Source organism: Salarias fasciatus, chromosome 9, assembly GCF_902148845.1.
Source record: "Salarias fasciatus chromosome 9, fSalaFa1.1, whole genome shotgun sequence".
NCBI lineage: Eukaryota > Metazoa > Chordata > Actinopteri > Blenniiformes > Blenniidae > Salarias > Salarias fasciatus.
Window position 1 is genome coordinate 23,306,747 of NC_043753.1, and position 19,769 is coordinate 23,326,515.

The following is a 19,769-nucleotide window of genomic DNA, read 5'->3' on the forward strand; positions in this document are numbered from 1 at the left end:
TAAATAACCTCACACGTTCTGTAAGCATCTTCCAGATCTGGCAAACAAATAAAAGCTATTGTAATATCATGTGAACCTTTGACATGGAACAAGACGAAGTTACCTGTAAGTGATTATTGGCAGGGGTGGCATATTTGTGATAAGTTGATATTCATGGTTATACTGACAAGCCAAAAAATAAAATAAAAAAAGATCTGAGATAAAATATATAATAAATATACATATTTATATTAATACATAATTTGAATAACAATCTACCAGTGCCTAATTAAAGTAAAATAAAAAACATTTTTGTATTGATTAAAGTGGAATTGATGATAGATGAATGGATGTAATCAATGCATATAATGCTGAAATTGCAGCTTACATGTTTTTAAATAACAATTTGTGTAATAGTGTAAAATAATCTGTGTTGCTGAGTAGATTTTCAAGATTATATATCAAAGTTTTAATGTTGTTGCTTTTATGTTTGACAGAATGGATTTCACAAATGTAAAAAAAAATCACATTTTTAAGAATTTTGGATATTTTAGATGCATTTATAAATTTACGAATATTTCTTTAAATAAATTTTTTTGCAACAATACCTAAAATATTTAATACTTTTGCCTTCATTCTGCATACTTTAAACAGGTTGATTACTTGGTGTTTTAATTGTTTTTCCTGATCCTCTCTGGTTTGTTGTTCGTTGCTTTGGCAACACAATTTCCCATAAGGGAGCAGCAAAGTATATACTGATAATCCATACCAGATAATTTACTTTGATAACAAAGAAATTTACACTTTCCTCACCAATCAGCCTATGTTGAACAGAGGAAATTGCAGTTTTAGCTCTAAGTTTGTTCACAAAACAAATCATATTAGTGTCATATACTGTACTTTATTATTTATCTCAGAAACGACATGCTTAATCTGGCGTATCAGCGTGTAGGAAGAGTGTTTAATTCTCAGACTGTGATATGTGTCCACGCACTTCTGCGAGTGGCAGCCTTCAATAATACCGTTGTCGTGCTTTTATTTTGTAGGCCTCAACCGGAAGTTACTTACCGCGTTGCCGCGAACTTAACGGAGTCAGAAACAAGTAACGGAACCGGGCCGACCCGGGCCGACCCGAACCAACTTCCAGCGGGGTTTGTTTTGTACAAAAGTTCCGGCTAAGTGTGGAGAGTATGAACCAGAAGCGGCACCCGAGTGTTTGAGGAGAAAAAAGTTCAGGGTTTCGGACCAAACTTTGTTCGTCGGTGCGTCATGGTTTCCAGCCCCGGGTCGGCGGACCGGGGGAGGGTTCCGCTCGGTACTGGTCGGGACTGAATGGAGACGATGAACTTCGGAGTCCCGCCGAACTCGCTGCTGCTGCTGCGCGCCTGCGATGAGGGAGACTACGACACGGCGCGGGGCATCCTGGAGCCCGGGGCCCCGAAGGAGTCCGGCCGGCAGAGCCGGCTGCGGTCCGAGGCGGGCTCGGAGTGCGGCGCCGCCGCCGACATGTTGTCTCTGGTGCCGGTGGACGGCACGGACGAGGAGGGGAACACCGCCCTGCAGTTCGCCTCGGCCGGCGGCCACGAGCAGCTGGTCCGGTTCCTGCTGCGGAAGGGGGCCTCGGTGGACAGCCGCAACAACTACGGCTGGACCCCGCTGATGCAGGCTGCCAGGTGGGCTGCAGGACGGAGGAGCATTACCGACTTTAAAACACCTTTTATTACATTATCATCTACTGGTACTCGAGATATGTAGATTCAGATTAATTTTCAGGTGTTTATAAAGCACATTATCATTTACAAATGTAGACGTAAAGGAGGATTTTCTCTTCTTTATATAGAATTAATTTATTAGCGATAACAAATGCAGATCAAATACTTTAAATTCATATAAATTGTGTGCATACTCAGTAATGAATTATTATTTTACAGTTGTAAACTAAGTGGGAACTGCATTAAGCATGAGCCAAATATAACTGAAATAAGTACTTCTGTAAGTATTAGTGCAGAAAAACTTACTTAGTTTCTGAAATGTCAATATTTGTAATGTAATCTGTACTTTTTCCATTCCTGGCATGAACTAATGATAATGATAATAATGACAGGATAACAGTAGTAACAACAACAATGATAACAACAACAATAATGATAATAATAATAGTAATAACCTGTCCACATAACAGACACAATACAAAGTTTAAAGTTACTGAGAAAACACCTGTTGAACTCTCAGCTTAGATTGTGAAATAAAAACAGCTTTAACAATGAGATTCAAAATCAATACTAAATGAGACTAGAACTAATTTTATTGAAGTAATGATGAAAGCAAAATTACAAGAACATATAAAATGATAATATATTCAAAAAATAAAATGTAAACAGACAGGATGTAATATGATACTGTATGTAGTCACCTCCAGATGTGGGATTTGATAAGAGAGATCTGTATGTCATAAGCATTTTTCATTTAACCTTTCCATCCTTCTTGGTCCAGGTTCGGCCACCTGACGGTCGCCCACATCCTCCTGGAGAACGGGGCGGAGATCAACGGCCGCAACAGGCTCGGGGCGAGCGTCCTGACCATGGCGGCCCGGGGAGGACACACTCACGTGCTGAAGCTGCTCCTGGAGAGCAGCGCGTACGTCGACGACTACGATCACCTGGCCGTCGCCAGCAACAACAACAACAACAGCTGCAGGTTCGTGTTCTCAAACCTTCCAGCGATCCCAGTCTTGTTAAAGGTTTCTCTAAGACGCGGCGATGCCTCTGTCCTCGCAGTGCAGCGGGGTTTGGACCTGCGGAGAGCTGCCCTGGAGGAGGAGGAGGAGGAGGAGGAGGAGGAGGAAGCAGAGAGTTCATGGACATCACAGCCCTGATGGTGGCGGCTCAGTTCGGCCATGAGGCCGCCGTGCGCCTGCTGCTGGAGTGGGGCTCAGATGTCAATTTCTCACAGAAGACCACCGGCTGGGGGCCGCTGATGATCGCCACCCTCAGCGGGAAGGTGGGATCCGTGATTCAGAGATGAAAAAGATGGACGCCTTTTCCCAGCATGAGCTTTTCTCTGTTATTTATGGCAATTTTTTAAAAAGACCAGGTCCATCCATCCATTTCATTGTATGTAAGGTTGAAGTGAGAGCGTTAACCACTGCACCGCTGTCACAGCTCACCCGTTTGAAAATGAATTTATTGGAAGTGCTTTGGAGGTTTAACAACACTTGAACCTCAGCTCCGCTGTCAGACAGTAACTGTTATGACATTTGAAGACTCTTTTTAAAAACCAGAGGAGAGTCATTACTGTTGCCTCCGGATCCCAACAGCTGTCAGAAATAATAACATGAAAAAGTTGAGGAAGACTCCGGTGACTGGGGATTCAGTCTGGAGTCCTGCCACCCTCTGAAACCCCCTCATCTCAGACTCTGAGAGCAGAAAGTCTGTAAAATGGACGCTCTTCTGGGCTGACAGCTGTGTGTGTGCGTGTGTGTGCGTGTGTGTGAAGGTGGCTGTAGCGCAGCAGTTGGTGGAGCGCGGCGCCGATCCGGATCGGGTTAACGTCCTGTCCAAGACGGCCTTCGAGCTGGCCATGCAGCTGAAGCAGAGAGACGTCAAGGCCTACCTGGACTCCATCACCAGCGTGCGACCGCAGACCGGTACCCCCCCCCCCCCCCCCCCCCCCCCCCCCCGTCCAGATCAAAACACACTCACAGGCGTCATAGTTACAGTTACAGACTTCCTGCTGAAAGTAGTTGTTTTCTACAGTGATGGTTACATTATGTAATATCTTATACAGTTTTTTCTATTTGAAAGAATAAATATTGATTTGGCTGACTAAATGTTTTGAAGTGTTTCTCTTTACGCTCACTGTTTTACTCTTTTTCCTGGCTTTGTCTTGGTGTCCTTTTCCGGGTTTTTGTGCCTGGTGAACTGACGCAGTAGTCAGTGTTTATGCTCGCAGCCCCCCTGCTCTGCGCTGAGCTGTGTGGTCTGGCCAAATAGGCCTCGGTTTTTTTTTTTTTTCCTCAAAACTCTGGACTCACTCCTGCCTTTCTTTTTCTTCTCAGACGACGAGAGAAGAAGACCGGATGTGTTCAGTGCTCTGAAACTGGGTGAGTTTAATCCAGCAGACACACTGGAACTGCAGGAAACATGTCGGCTTCGTCTCAAATGACCCAAATTATACGACTGGGTTATTTTTCTCTTTTTTTGCTGATTCAGGGAATTCGCAGCTGGTTAAAGAGATTCTGGAGGAGGATCCGGCTCAGGTGAATTTCTCCAATCAGGAGGGAGCGTCGCCTCTCATGATAGCGGCGGTGAGCGGCCAGCTGGAGGTGGTGCAGCTGATGGTGGAGAAGAACGCCGACATCGACAAGCAGGACGCCGTCCACGGCTGGACCGCTCTGATGCAGGCCACGTACCACGGGTAGGACCACGAAAAGAGCCTGGAGGGAAGTCACTGTCGGGTCATGCTGTGTTTTCCAGGTCTGATCCTGGAGTAGAGGACAAACGTAGTGCTGAGTTAGGAAACAATGAGCAATAAAATGCAGCTTTTCGAAGGCCTTCCGTCTCTCTCTTCTTCCAGCAATAAAGACATCGTCAAGTACCTGCTGAGTCAAAAAGCTGACGTCAACCTTCGAGCGAAGAACGGATACACGGCGTTTGATCTGGTCATGCTGCTCAACGACCCAGGTAGTTTTTATCTCCCCGGCGGGAGGCAGTGACAGTAAAGCTCCCAGTGTCCAGTTCTCCTTTTGAAACATGCTGATTATAATTATGTCGTTTTGACTCAAATGAGTTCAGTCATGTGTGAATAAGTGGCGATGTTATGGTAAATGTTGAAAAGTTAATGCTAATATGAAAGCTGAAGTGGTTTTCAGGCTGACGTCTCGTCAGGCTGCAGCTCGTTCTCCCCACCGCTCAGAAAAACGGGGGGATTTTCCCCTCGGTGAAGCTCTGACTCACCTCCTTTGTTGCTCTTTGCAGACACGGAGCTGGTGCGTCTGCTGGCGTCAGTGTGCATGCAAGTGGACAAAGACAAGTCCAAACACCGCGGCAGACCTTTGATGACGCGCTCCAAAAGCCGGCAGTCTCTCAACAACGTCCCCGTGCCGCCCGACGACAAGGGCAGCCTGAAGGTAACGAGAGCCGTCTGGACAAACCCGCATGCCGCTGACTAACGGAAGTCAAAGCCGATAGACGATTGAGACGCTCCGCCTGTTTGTCCCGTCAGTCCTGGTGGAGCAGGATGTCCAACCGCTTCAGGAGGCTCAAGCTGACCCACACCCTGAGGCACGGCCTCTCGTCCAATCGCCTCGCTCCGTTCCCCGACGACGCGGAGGCGTCTCTGGACGCCACCATGAAGGCGAACATGAAGTCTGCCGCCGCGTCCAACGGGACGGCGCCGCCGGCCGCCGCGCCGGGCGCCACGGACGGCGGCGGCGCCTGGGCGGTGAAGACCGGCGACGCAGGTGAGGCGGCCGGGTTAGAGAGGTTAGTGGAGGTCCAGGTTTCAACAAGCTGTGTAAGCATGATGCCATTTGCTTGTTCCAGGTCACTGCAGAGGATCCACGGAGAAGGAGGACTTTCTGATCTCCACTATGGTACGCAGCGCCCGGTCTAAACTTTAAAGCTGTGAGGTGGGAGGATTCTCTTCTCTTTTTAATTCTTAGGAAGAAATACAGATAAAAAAAAGAGTGGTGGGTATAAATAAAGTACATTTGTATTATATATCACATAAGATGTTCCATTTCCTTCCATTTGTCTGTTTTCTCCTTCAGCTCCGAAGTGGCGCCCCCCTCACCAGGCTCCCCAACGACAAGCTGAAAGCCGTCATCCCGCCCTTCCTGCCCCCGTCCAACTTCGAGCCGTGGAACTCGGACCGCTCCAGGCTCCTCCGGGAGGGGGGCAAGAGCGAGGCGCCCCGCCTGCCCATGCCTCCACAGAGGAAGCTGAACAGCAGCGGGAACTCAGACATTGTGGGTGTCTGTGGGTGTGACGGTTCTCCTTCCCTTCATCATTCAGGTCAGTCGCTCACTCCCTCTTCCTCCAACAGACGTCCATCAGCCGTGTGGTCAGCAGGTCCATGAAGTTTCCCAGCATCCCCAAGGGGCCGTCTTCATCCTCTCCTTCGAACTCTGGCCACTACCACTCCCCCCACTCGTCCGGAGGGTCGAATGGAGTCGCCGGACTCAACCGGGACTCTCACAACCGCTCAGGTTCACACACACACACAAAGAAAAGCCCTTCGGAATGACAGCAGCAACGTCGCACGTCTGTATTCATGATGCAGCTGCTCTCGTCTCTTCGTCCACCAGGGGGCAGCGCAGACAGCGTTCTCTCTCAAATCGCAGCCCAGCGTAAGAGAGCGGCAGGGCTGATGGAGGTGAAGCCTCCTGCTCCAGAGAAGCAGCAGAGCCCCGCGGCGCCGCCGGCCGGAGCCCCGCCTCCACCCGACATCACCCTGCCTGACATCCACTGCCCCCCCAGCCTGCTCTCCTCCGACTCCCACTCCAGGAGGGTCGGTTCCTCAGCTCCCACCACCGCTGCGCTCCTCCTCTCTTCCTTTTTATTTAGCAGTCATGTCATTTCGGCTCTTCTCTGTTTATCTGTTGTAGAAGATGGAGCTGAAGAAGAGGCCTCAGTCCGGGAACTCCTCCACCTCCAAGAGCACGTCTCCCACCCTCACCCCCTCTCCCTCCCCGACGCCCAAGATCCCCCCCGGTCCGGGAGACTCCCTGTCCTCGGCCTCGTCTCACCCACGCTCCAAGAGCAGCGGCGGCTCCAGCAGCGGAACCATCACCGACGAAGGTGTGTGTTCCCGCGCTGTCACACAGGCATGATGAGGATCAGCCGAGGGTGATGGTCACAGACTTTATTTCACTTTATTTCACCTTGCATGTGTCCCTTACAGACGAGCTGTCCAGTATTTTGAAGAAACTGTCCCTTGAGAAATACCAGCCTATCTTTGAGGAACAAGAGGTAACCGGTGACGTGATAGCGAGAGGAGAGGAGACTCTGTCTCCACGCGGTGAAGCTTAAATCGTCCACGTTTCAGTAAAGCGTTTCTCTGGTCTCCTCTCCCCCGGCAGGTGGACATGGAGGCTTTCCTCACTCTGACAGACGGAGACCTGAAGGAGCTGGGCATCAAAACAGACGGACCCAGACAGCAGATTTTAGCGGCCATATCAGAGCTCAACGCTGGAAAGGTGCTCTCGCTTTTCATTTTTCCAGAGCTGTCTGTGTCGAAGTCTTTAGGAACCAGTTGCTGCCGTGTTAATGTGTTAGCAATGCGTTTGTGTGCCTTCAGGGCCGAGAGAGGCAGATCCTTCAGGAGACCATCCATAACTTCCAGTCCTCCTTTGGGAGCAGTGCCAGTAACCCGCGGCAGGCCGGACAGCCTCGCTGTACGTACCGCATCGAAGCCGAAACCCTGTCCACACACCGCAGAGCTCACAGGGTTCATGTCTTCCTCTCCTTCAGCTCCAACCAGCTGGACGAGACACCAGGTCCGCTCCTCCAGCAAGAGGTAGACCAGCCGTCTCTGGACGGAGGTGAAGCCCCGCCGAGGCGCCGCTCACACGGAGTCCTCTGGACCGCTGGAGAGTCGACTCCAGTAAAAACCAACAAGCAGGCCCCATTAAAGCTCCTCTATCGGACCCGACTGCACCGGGGGGGGGACATGACGAGGCCGGCTTGGATCAGCGTCCCGCTGCTCTTTACTCTGCTGTTAATGCATCATGCGAGGACTGAAATGCAAGGACGTGAGGAGACGAGTCCGATCTCAGCAGATATGAGGGACGCAGCTGATCGGAAGAGTGGAAAGTCTGGGAGGAAAAGAAGGGAAATCGTGGTCATAACAGCGAGGAGGTATTGAGAGAGGCTGGATGCAGTGACCAAGAAGGTGCGCCGATGACGCAAATAGAAAGAAGGGGAAATTGATCAGATGTTTCCGTGGTCGTCCAGTCTCCTGGACGGCTTCTACTCCTGTGTTTATGTCTCCACTTCTCCAACCGCTCTGCGCTCAGACGATCTCCGTCAAGACTGTGCTGTCATGAATAAATAAACACTACAGTGATGCAATAGGAGAAATGTTTTGGACCCTTTTCTGTTTTACTGGACCTCCGATGGGGAGATGTCAGCAGCAGCAGCATGTCGAGAGCGTTTTATGAGCAGCATAAATCCAGCGTGAAAGAGGCGCATTGTGCAATGTTTTCCATGGAGTCTGTTCCGTGTTTCTACCTCCAGCTCCTCCGTCACGCCCTCCGCCTGCCCGCGCCGAGATAGATGGAGTGCTATATCACTTTTAAACATGACGTTAGGAGTTCCAGGTCCGGCTTCGGCCGTTAGAAAAACATATGAAGTGAAACCTCCACAAGATGGCAGCGACCTCCTCTTGATACTGTGAGTGATCAGGAGTCCAGTGACAGAACGTGAAGCGTGTGAGCCTGGCTTCATCTTTCTCTATAGTCCCTTCAACAAACCAATATATTTTGACTATTAAATGTTTCCAATATTTGCAAAATGTAGATCAATATTTCAGGAAAAGCGACATCTAATGCAGTTTAATCCTGAACTTTATTTGTTATCTGCACATGAATACATGAATGGGCTTCCCGTGCATGCACACATGGAACTTCCTGTGTGACCCGACTCGACCTCCTGAGCTGGTCTGCATTAACAACTCTGCTGTCACGGCTTATTCTCAGGGCTCCACCAATCCGGAAAACATCAGCGGCGCCGCCGCCGCCTCTCACTGGCAGACTGCGCCCACTGCGAAGGGTTCCTGTAAGTGAGCTCAGCATCTCTGCTGGCATCGCGTTTGTTAGTATCACAGTGTAGCAGGTAACGATAAACAGTTCGACGAATGACTCAAATCCCAGCAAGACAGAGAAAAAAGATCTAATTCAGGACTGTAAATACACTGAAAGCGGTAACAAGAACTGACATGGCGCTCCATCGTCAACTAATTACATGTATGTTTACTCAAGAGAACACATGCAGGCAAACAGATGGACATGCATGATGGGTTTAGACCCTAAAACTCTTTTAACTTCTTCATAAACACAGAAAATGGGAGCTGCTCAAAAACTTGTTGTCCACTGTGGTGGAGCGTTCTTGGAACAGATATCTCCACTCTGTCTGTCAGAGATCGGAGGCTTCCAGAAGGTTTCCAGAAAAGAGGAATCAGGCGCCACCTCCGAGCCGACAGTCGTACATGAAGATAAATATGTTCAGCCTCATTCAGTCGCTGCAGTTTACACACGTCTTGATGTGTGTGTGTGTGTAATGAAAACTGTGCATCCATGATGAGATCTGTTGGAGGTTTTGCACATTTTCAGAGCATGGCTTTAAAAAATCATCACAGAATGCTTTCAGAACGTATGTGTGCATGTGTGTGTGTGTGTGTGCGTGTGTGTGTTGCTCTATATCTGTTTACATTTAATCTGAACATCTGATCAGGTAGAATCACGCATCACTGAAAGAGTCGACGACGCAAACACGATAAGACCGTTTCAAGAGTTCAGGTGTGGGTTTTTTTTAAAGAAATCAGTAAATTAAATTTCAAACCGGTGCCAGATTATTCAGAGTAGTACGTGGCTCTGAAGAATTTTAACTGAATCATCGATCTAAAAGGGAGCCAGTAAAATAAAAATAAGATCGATGTATTAGGAGGTTTAGTATATGAGACCACTAATGCCTATTATATGTAGTTGTTCTGGCCAAAGGTTGCCCTGATGTTCTGAGATTCCTGATAAATTGTTCCTTAAAGAAAAATACCAAAGCTGTAAATGCTAAAATGAATTCTACTTTCAAGGGACATGCCATTAAATTGAAGTTATGCCCCGTTTGTGTATCTGGTGGCAGTAGAGAGTCACTTTAACTGTCGGACATGTGGTCCAGACTGGAGGTGGGGTTTAAAAGTTCAACATCTGTGTTTCGACATCAGTTTGGTCATCTCAGGAGTGTCTGATGCTGAAAGTGTTAGCGTTTGACAACATTTATTTATGCTGAAACAGTAATCCTGTAAAAGGCTTTTACTTCAAACTCACAAAATGCATTATTCTTCCCGATGAGCGACTCATTACACCCCCTGTGGTTGAAACTTGTATTGCAAGAATAAACAAGTAACTTCATTTCTATCACGATACTCACAAAACATCATATATTATCATACTGATTTACATAAAGCAAAAATGTTAGAAATTGTGTTCTCAGGGTACAACATTTCATTGAAAAGTAATTTTCACTGTTCTCGAACAACCCTCGCTAAAAAACTAAAGGTTCTCTTCAGTATGACTTCATAAGAATGACTTATTCAGTACAATGAGAACAAAGACGTCCAGAGTTAAATGCCTTCAGCGGAGTTGTTTTGTGTGACTGTGAAACACACCGTAAACCTGGAGTGTGTCCTCGTTGCCGCTGGAATCACAGACTTAACATGTGGAGTCAGATGTTTGTGTGTTTTGAAGCTACTGTCACCATGTGAGAAGGATCAGCTGAAAAACACGCCGCTTCGAGGTGATTAAAGCTCCGAACCACTTTCTCTGGAGCCGAGAAACGCAGGCCCCTCCGGCAAACATGAGCGAATCGCAGCACACTGGCGTTCGCTGAAATCTCTATTGATGACCTGGATCGAGGCCGGCCCGACAAGCAGGCGACAGGGTTCCCGTAGAGTTTAATGAAAAGCATGGCTCGGCGGAGGAACGCCGCGGCAGATTGAGCCGTCAGATGAGCGGCCGTATGTGAAGCCGTAAGAAACCGGAGGAGAGCGCCGTACATTTGGAACACATTAACGTCGCCATGGCATGTGGGCAGCAAATGGAGTGACTCATTCAATTTCCTCCCGATTGTTTTCACTCACATACGGTTCTGATTGAATTGAAAAACATTTAATAACATTGTTTGTAGCTGTCAATACAGTAGTCGTGCAGTTGGGAGCAACAGAGTACGTAGATCAGTGGAGCATGTGGTTTGGTAACTGCGGGTACAGAGAAAGATTGTTTCTTTGATACCTAACAAAACACAGCTTTTTCTTTGGTTCTGGGTTTTGTTTTTTTTATGTATGGACTTCTGGTTCCAGCATTCTTCTGCAAACTTCATTACAGTTACTAGTTACTCTCCTGCTGATTCGTAAGAGGTGTATCCAGCATGTGCTTCAGGTGTTTTCCATCAGATCTGAGGCAGTTCCAGAGGAGGAAATCATCAATCGATCCCTCGGGTATTAACTTGACACAGAGACCATGACTTTGCACATACACCTGCTGATCTTTTAAGCATCTCTGTTTGTTTATTCAGGTGGAAATCACCTCTTAAAACTCCAGGCTTAACAGTTTACGAAGTTGTAGAGTCACCTATTGAAATGTTTATTCTGCTGCTCCCGTATTTTATTTTATTTTTTAACACGAGACAACAAGGAAGTTATCTCAACCTGCCCAACCAGGACTGGTTCACCACATTCGAGACTGAAAGTAGCAGGAATCTGTCAGAAGTGGCTTACTTCAACTTTCTCTCTTTAAGTGAACAGAGAGAGAGACAGACTCACAAAGCCTTCAGTGTTTATATCTTTAATTTTAATAATCAGTCGCTGGGAAAATACGCTTTATTGCCTTTTATTCCGAACTCTGCTGGTAAGCTCCAGACGGCGTTGGCCAGGATGTTAGCTGGAAGTGTTCTCCCGCCTGTGATAAACCAGGCGGACTGTAAGAACCTGAGCGTCTGCGTTAGCTCACATCTTACTGGAGGATCTCGCTTTCTCCTCGCTTCCAGTTTTCCGCTCTCCCCTCGCCAGCTCTCAGCAGAAACCCTGCTAATCCTCAACTGATGAAAATTTCACAAATGCAAATGTGCCACAAAGTCTTGACAAGTACCTTCAACTTAAAAAACCTGAGAATTTTTAAAGCTACTTAATAAAAAAAAATATATATATAATAATGTTGGATCAAGCAACTCCCATGACAAATTTTCCCTGGAAAGACGTGCCTCCTTCCAAATCTATTTCACCAGTTAAAACAAACACGCTTCTCATTCAAGTATTGAAGTTAATAACACGAGAGGTTGCAGGACGGGATCGAAAGTCAAAACAAGTGACCTGCTTCCCGACAGCGGTGGCATACGCTGTCCAAGTTGACAGATACAAAGGATTTTCCTGCCGTTCGGGAGTCTTCTCAGAAAGCTTAGCGCCGTTACCGTGAAATTCGCTCTGTGGCCATCGGCCTCTGGCTGTACAAGCCGGTGCGGTTGTCAGATGTGCATCACCTAAGGCAATGGCTTTGCTGCCCTGCGTGTGTGTGTATGTGTGTGTGTGTCTTGTGATACCTCTGCCATGAAGCGGGGAGCCGTGATTGCAGGTTTGAAGGCTCGTCCCTCTTTCTCAGTGAAGCGCTGTCAGTGTTAGGCAGTCGTTTGGAAGCACGTCTATTAGCTGCATGCACGGCGATCACGGCCCGGTGTTTTGTTTGTGCAAACAGTTGCTGCCTGATTTCACTTCTGTGCTCCACTGTCAACATTCATCTCCACAAAACTGACTCATTTGCTCGCAGGGATTTCCCATCATCCTGGGTGTTACACAACGCCGCGGCCCTCTCGGCCGGTCCCTCATGTCCCCCCCTCTTCTTCTTCTTCTCCTTCTTTTTTCAGCTCGCTTCACACTTAGGCCCGAAAATAGAACCAAATCCATTTTAATGAAGCAAATTACAATGAGGCCGAAAGGGAGCAGAGGAAGGAGGCAACCTCCAGCCGACCCGTGATTTGACCATAAAATAACCTCAGAAAAAAAAAAAAAAAAAAATCTAAATCCAAATGTCAACACAGATTATCCCCTCAGAGTCCCAATACACAATTTTCTCTCTCAAACCAATTGAAGCAGATCTTGATACGCAGGCTGACAGAAACGTGACGGCACAGCACGAGTTGGAAGGTGTATTCCGTCGTCCGTGGTTCCAGAGATCAATGAAAGACTCAATTTGGGCTAAAATTTAGGCCTAATATTTGATTATACGACAAACTAGAGCAGCAATAAAAGCTGTAAAATACAACCAACTTTCTATTCTTTGGCAAAAAAAACTATTTATTGATAATATCACATTTAATCTATTAAAATGTCACACATATTTATACATTATCTAGATGTCCACGTGAGTCCAGCTGACATAAGATACACAGGGATGGTCTCACAGGGCTGATATAGTCACTCACTTATAAAACCCTGGAAGTTCTGCTGTATTTTTCAATGTGTGTTTTCAGTTAAAATGTTGTCCTGGAATTGAGGGCGATGCTCTTATGAGATCAGATGTGTTTATCGTCCCCAAACACACATCAGTCTTTCCAAAAGCTCCAACAGAGGCTACAAAAACAGTGGAATTGCTTCAGCGTTTCACATAAATCTAAAACTAAAAAGCAAAAACCTGGACAGTGTGTGTTTTAAATGCATGCATATATAATGCGTGCCCGCAGCTTCCTCTCCGCCCTGACCTAACCCCTTGAGCTGACGCTCGGCTGTCATGGCTTATACTCGGGGCTTCACAAATCCTGAAATCATCTCTGCGTTTCAGCGGCAGCACTGGGTCAATCTGCGGACTGTCCTCCTGCTCTCCCGGGTTCAGGGTTCCCTTTAAGCTAGGTCAGCACCTCTCTCTGGCTTTCTCGGTAGGCTATAAGCTACGTACAACTCAGGGCAGCCGGGCCACATTTCCACCGTGTTCCCGTTCATGTGCGAAGAGTGTGTCCCGTTTTGGCAGATAGCTTTGCTTCTCATTGAGCAATCATGTGGCACTTAATGTCGCGCGCGCTCGCCCTAAGTGACAGTGACAGAGGTGAAGCGAGCGTATGCTGGGTACTTTCCGATATTGACTGCGTCATCAATTATGGATGTCCATTAGAACCCGGCTTGTCGTGTCACAGCGCCGCATGTCTGCTGAAATCCCTCCGTGACGCTCGCGGCGGCGTCCTGATCAATGGAAGCAACACTCCGGCACCTGGAGCTCGGCTGGCGGCGAGTCCCGCCACATACACACATTTACTGTTAGTATACAAGCGCATGCGCTCACACACATGCACAGTTGCATGCAAAATTCTGTGCCGGTAGTGTTAGCAGGGCTTTAACCCTGGGCTAATCTGGAAGGCGGCTTGGATCGTGTTGCTGGTGGATTTGCATCGATACCAAAGCTCCCTGTGGCTTTAATGGCAGCCACTGATAGTGTTAACAGGACTTTCAGACCTCTGCACATCCTCTGCTTCACCTGTCACATTAAGTAAAACATCCCCCCCGATGGAAAGCCCTGACACCGGGGAATGACCGGCGTCCATCTGGTTCAAATGGCTTGGATAAAGCAATAAGTATTCTTCAAATGAGTCGGGAGAATAGGGAAATGATGAGGATTAGCCGGCAGATGGATCAGGTTTTCCTGTCACATCAGTCTCATGAACACGAGGCCGTCGTTGTGTCGCTTGCTGCACATGCTACATGCGCCACTTGTGACATTATGAGGCAGCAGCGGTGGCTGAACAGTGATTTACTCCGCTCTCATCTCACTGCCAGAATGCTCACTGGCTGCTGTCAGAAGGTTTCATTAGCTTGCAGATTAAAGTTTTAGTTAGACAAACATTACTCAGAGCTTTTCTCAAATAATCCTATTGGCTGACATAAAGCCCTGGTAGGCTGAGCCACATCACACCACCACATCTTGTCCATGTGGCTGGAGACCTCCTTCCTGAGCGCTATGGTTGATATATGTGTATTTTTAAGTAATCTCCCTTTGTTTTGTCTTCTTTCAGTGAATGCAATCATATGACACAGGTCTCATAACAGCAGCTAGGGCACACTGTGGCCCTCTGTGTCCTCATGACACTCATGTGTACTTTCATTTTTCTCCTCCTAAGATGCTCCAGGAGCCTAAAGGGAGCGCTGACTCAGCATTTCCTGCGCCGTGTTATAATACGGGTTTCCACTGTGTCATCCTTAGCTGCTGTGTCTTTATTTAAAGGAGTGTATCTGAGGATAACTTGCCCTGCATGATTCAGGAGGCACAAATACACACTCAGCCTCACTGTGCTTAACTGTTTGTAATGCGCGGGCTGGTACACTAGGGGGCAGCAGAGCAGGCAGCGCGTGGATTCTGCTGACTGTTGGTGGCTGACAGTCATGTCAAGGGATTGTGACAGGACACCTGGTTAAAAAAAACACACTGTTGAGTCGCTTTCATCAGAAATAAAAATATAAAATGGAAAAAAAGTCTGGAGCATCTTCAATGCTGATCTGGTTCTGTAGTGAAATGTGTGTTGGGCTGGCATAAGGTGGGATGAAAGATGACCCAAAAACCCGAGCTGGCTTCTGTGGTGTTCCAACTTCATCTGATAAGAAAATGACATTATGGTGGAATTTATTTACAAAAGCACGATGCACCTATGTGTGTGTGTGAGTGTGAGAGACGTTTGAGGGAGCGAATTTCTGAGGAAAGTCAGAAGTTTCAGATTAGAGTGAGTCATATATTTTTCAAGTTAAAATTCTCACCTTGCACGCACACACACGCACACACACACACACATTATACGCAGATTAATCCTGGTGCGTAAAACCGAATCTTCCGCCTGTTTGTATTGTTTAACCCAAGCCGTGCCTGTCGGTGAATTATATCTAAAATTCATCAGTAAATGATAAAAACGTGTGGAAAATTAAATGAAGAAACGCTGTGAGGGTTAGAATATGTGGCGCCTGACAGAATAAACAGCTCTAAAGGCATCCCGAAACGCTTACGCGCGCATAAAAACTAACACGTTTCCTCTGGAAGCACCACCATTAATCCACACAATATGAAACCCCCCTCCGCCCTCCCCCCTCTGCCCTCCTATTAGATCCAAGAACTCATCGTTGCCCTTGTTTTGAAGGCGCAATCGTCTCAGTTTCCCGGGAAACGCGCAGTTTAAGCAGCTGCTAAAACAACCTCTCCGAGAGGCGAACATGTCCACTCAATTACTCTCACTCCGCCATTAAAGTCGCGTACAGCGGGGGCTTCGCTCTCTTTTCTTTTGGAGCCGCTGTTGTTGCAGAACAGCGTGGTTCCTCTGCCTGAAAGCCCCCGGAGGAGAGCCCACCCCCGCGGTCCGTCCGCCAGCGCCGCCGGCCGCCGACAGCTCCGCTTTGAGAGCGCAGATTTGTGCCTCGGCTGCCCTTCGCGTGTGATCCCTCCCCCAGCGCGCGGAGCGCGGTGCGCGCGCGCCCCGCTCAGCTGTGCGCCCGGGTCGGGTTGGGCTACTGCCACTTTCACGCGCCCCACGGAAATGGCAGTTTTTCATCACCCGTTTCACGTTTGTTGCTTAAATTTGGAAAAATGTCCATCATTTCACGCAGACGTCGTGTTACGCGCGCCGTAAATGATCAGCGTCTGTCATATTTTCCTTTGTAGAAAATATTAAAACGACATAAATAGTTGTTTTTACAGCTAACTCAAGCTGTTTTAAAATAACTACCAAAACAAAAATTGAAAAAAATCCGTTCAAGTTTTTTTTTTATTTTATATTAATAAAAACATTAATCCGCACTTTCATGTGGAAATAACTAAAACATAAAAATTTAAATAAACACAAAACGACTGTAATTCCGACATACCGACGACACGTGAATGCAGCATAAGCCTCCTCTCAGTGTGTGTGTGTATGTGTGTTTGTGTGTGTGTGAATGTGTGTGTGTGTGTGTGCGCTCGCGCCGTGTTTGTGAGGCAGAGAGTTGCGTGCGAAGAGCTCGACATGTCATTCAGAGGAATCCGCCACCTGAAACGCGAGGAAGTGAAGGCGACTCAATTGGGTATAAAGCATCAGCCAACATCTGCCCCGAGCAGTGCAAAGCTGATGAAAACATCAGCTCGCAGCGCGCGCAGGACCTCACTTTATTTGATTTCCCGTGGATTTATCGCTCCGCTCGGTGCACCCTGGGTGACGCATCTTTTTCTGCACTTCAACTGAATGAGACTGAAGACACGACTCTATACTGGAATTAACCGAAAACCCCCAATATTTCAGGTTTGTGCTTTGCAGCACGCGGTGCTTCTGCACGATTTGAATTTTTTAATATCATCATTAATTTATTGTGGGTTTTTAGGGATCCAGCTTGTCTTTTTCACTTTTCTTCACAAGCTGTTCAAGTTGCATCTTTCTAGTTTGTACAAGTTTTTACACTTATTAATAATCGAGTTCTAATATTCATATGAACGATTAAGTTAAATTTCATTGAGATTGATTATTGATTATTTTTGGCTGACTGGGTTTGACCTGCTGAATTTTAGGGATGCTGGGACTCCTCTCTGAATTAGACTCCAGGTAGTGCAGTGACAGGTCTGAACATGTGTGCGTGCTCTCTGACCGACACGTGTGTGAAGTTGTGTTTCTCCGGTAAAGTTGACGTTGCTTTGTCTCATCAGCGCACCTGTTACCTCCACGGAGCGCGCGGTCATGATCCCTCCGGGAGACTGCATGTACGCCGGCAGAAAGCGGAGGAAGCCCATCCAGAAACAGTTAAGCAGCGCCTCTCTCACTCCCTGCTCCTTCAGTCACCCCTTTTTTTATGCTGTTATTTATTTATTTATTTATTTGACAAAGACTTAAAAGATTTACTACAAACTTTTTTCCTCTCTCTCTCTGTCTTAAATAGTGATTTAATGGGAATATTTTAGTATGAAGGTGTGAAAATAAGTTTATTTTCCCTTAACTTTGCATCAGATCTAACACTAGATTAAATATTTTTGATTGGATGCTATTAATATTCCCTAAATTATTTATTTGCAGGCCTCTTATTATTCCCTCTATGCATCTCTATGTGCAGATAGACAGATGTGTGTGTATAATGGATCAATAAATGGATGTGCCTCAGTCATGATCACCAGTTGAACTTATTCCTGTGAACGTATGAACGCCGCCTGACCGGCCGCGCTCCACTTCCAGGCTGTTCTCAGAGTTCACTGCTTATGAGGAAGGGACACATTTTTTTTTTTTTTGGGACAATCTTTTCAGCTGATGCCATGAATAGGATGTAGCAGGTTATATAAGATTATGAAGAGTGGCGTGGTGATTTAACAAGGCCCGTGGCATTTATAAAGTTTTCATGTTGTTACCCTGCATTTGCAGCTGACATAAAAGGAAATCCTCCCCACATCAAACCCAGAGCGGACTGAAATCTACTTTCTTTTTTTCAGTTTGAGTTTGTTTTGCCATCAGAATTTAGTCACACAAACTATATTTTGTTTAATATGTGGATACAGAGAAGGGTGCTTTATCTTTTGTTAGAAATATTATAAAAACAAAATAAGTGTTAAATGTAGTTTTGTTAGTTATTTAAAAAAATTATTATATGTCGATCATGTTAAATTCAGCTACAGAAGCAGTAGTGCAGGATATCACACTAACTCTGGACACTGAAAGTTTTGTGTGACTCTGGCCGGACGGTGCAGCCTCCCGGCAGCCGCCGAGCCGACCGGGGAGCAACACACTTTACTTTTATACGAAGCCACTGGATTCACGTCAGAACGAGCTGACACCTGTCAAACTGCCCGATTTGTTTCTGCCTTGTTGTGGGAGCAGCGTTGTGTATTGGGGAAGAGTGACTCAAAGGAAATCCAGCTTAACAGAGAAAAAAAGAAAGAAAGACATGCTCATGCACAATGTGGTTTATCTGGTCATGTGTTTCTACTTGGGTTTGCAAGTTGTGGCGGTTGCCATACAAAACCCAGAGTCAGACAAAACACGATCCGGCAGCTTGTGTCTTCATAATGAGGAACAACTACTGAGTGAAATTGACAGGTATTTCTTTTGGAAATCTTCTGGAAGAATAATTTGGGTTTGTATGTTTTCAGCCGTTTCTGTGCGTAAATTTTTAAGACTGATCTAAATAAACAAGCAGGAACTCAATAAACAGACAGAAACCCAGTCCGGTGTGTTTTGACATTTTTGCAGTGCAGCATGCCAAATTCAAGCCTGTTGTTCTGATTAAGAATTTCACTTTTTTTTTTCTGAATCAGCAGTGAGTAATGACAGTATTGCGCATCAGGATCAATCACTATGTGAGCTTTACCGTGTGTGTATTAGAGTTCAACAAGTTTAAAAAGTTGACGCTCCTCAGCGTAGAACTGTCAGTGTGTGAAAAACGGCAGGATCAGATCATTTATCTGAAACAGTTTCATACTGCACACACACACACACACACACACACACACACACACGCTCGGCGAGGTCCGCTCAGCCCCGGCGTCTATCTATCTGTTCATCAGGAAGCCGTCTTCTGCCAACGAGAAGACCAACCCATCCAAGCGGCACCGGGACAGGCTGAACGCGGAGCTGGACCGGCTGGCCAGCCTGCTGCCGTTCCCCCCGGATGTCATCTCCAAGCTGGACAAGCTGTCAGTGCTGCGGCTCGCCGTCTCCTACCTCCGCGTCAAGAGTTTCTTCCAAGGTAAAGGAGGTCAGGAGATTCAATTTTTTCCTCTTCGTGTGTGTGTGTGTGTGTGTGTGTGTGTGTGTGTGTGTGTGGATGGTATGAGCCTATATCATGCACAAAATATGGACTTGTGTTCTTTTTTTTGCTGAGCAAGATATTAATCATATTTCTAGGTCAAGATTAGTTTTAAGGTGAAACTCGGGTTCGGTTCGACATGTAGTAGTTATGCCTGGTTTGGAGTAAATAAAGTAAGTCAATACGGTGTCCCTGAAAGATGAAGGATGCCCCGCCTCGTGTGTGTGTGTGTGTGTGTGTGAAACTGCTGAGTTATTATGGGTTAGTCCAATAAAACCCAGTGTGATGTGTCTTCTGTGAAA

General features: G+C 46.8%; 2 protein-coding genes across 3 annotated transcripts in view; both read left to right on the top strand.

Moving 5' to 3' along the window:
* The first annotated feature begins 1,061 nt into the window (after nt 1–1,061).
* Nucleotides 1,062–8,166, top strand: anks6 (ankyrin repeat and sterile alpha motif domain containing 6). The gene is made up of 18 exons (XM_030099668.1): nt 1,062–1,652; nt 2,473–2,676; nt 2,757–2,979; nt 3,475–3,625; nt 4,037–4,081; nt 4,191–4,395; nt 4,555–4,661; nt 4,956–5,107; nt 5,203–5,440; nt 5,523–5,572; nt 5,750–5,947; nt 6,025–6,187; nt 6,287–6,489; nt 6,587–6,779; nt 6,883–6,950; nt 7,061–7,177; nt 7,279–7,375; nt 7,452–8,166. The coding sequence occupies exons 1-18, from the start codon at nt 1,312–1,314 to the stop codon at nt 7,499–7,501; spliced, it is 2,805 nt and encodes a 934-aa protein (XP_029955528.1). The 5' UTR covers nt 1,062–1,311; the 3' UTR covers nt 7,502–8,166.
* An 8,561-nt stretch (nt 8,167–16,727) lies between these two features.
* The window catches only part of ahrra (aryl-hydrocarbon receptor repressor a), a 59,073-nt gene continuing 56,031 nt past the window's right edge, over nt 16,728–19,769 (top strand). The window contains exons 1-3 of one of the 2 annotated variants that reach the window (XM_030099948.1): nt 16,728–16,985; nt 17,384–17,476; nt 19,226–19,416. In XM_030099948.1, coding sequence (XP_029955808.1) covers nt 17,415–17,476; nt 19,226–19,416 — 253 coding nt within the window. In that variant the 5' untranslated portion in view covers nt 16,728–16,985; nt 17,384–17,414. The remainder of the gene's footprint in view (nt 16,986–17,383; nt 17,477–19,225; nt 19,417–19,769) is intronic. The other variant, XM_030099949.1, reaches the window with a different exon arrangement.

Bases quoted from the DNA above. Each gene is read 5' to 3' on its own strand.
- anks6 (XM_030099668.1), top strand. From the start codon at position 1,312: ATGGAGACGATGAACTTCGGAGTCCCGCCGAACTCGCTGCTGCTGCTG. The intron at 5,573-5,749 runs GTACGCAGCGCC...TTTCTCCTTCAG, and splicing joins ACTTTCTGATCTCCACTATG to CTCCGAAGTGGCGCCCCCCT. The intron at 5,948-6,024 runs GTGGGTGTCTGT...TTCCTCCAACAG, and splicing joins GCAGCGGGAACTCAGACATT to ACGTCCATCAGCCGTGTGGT.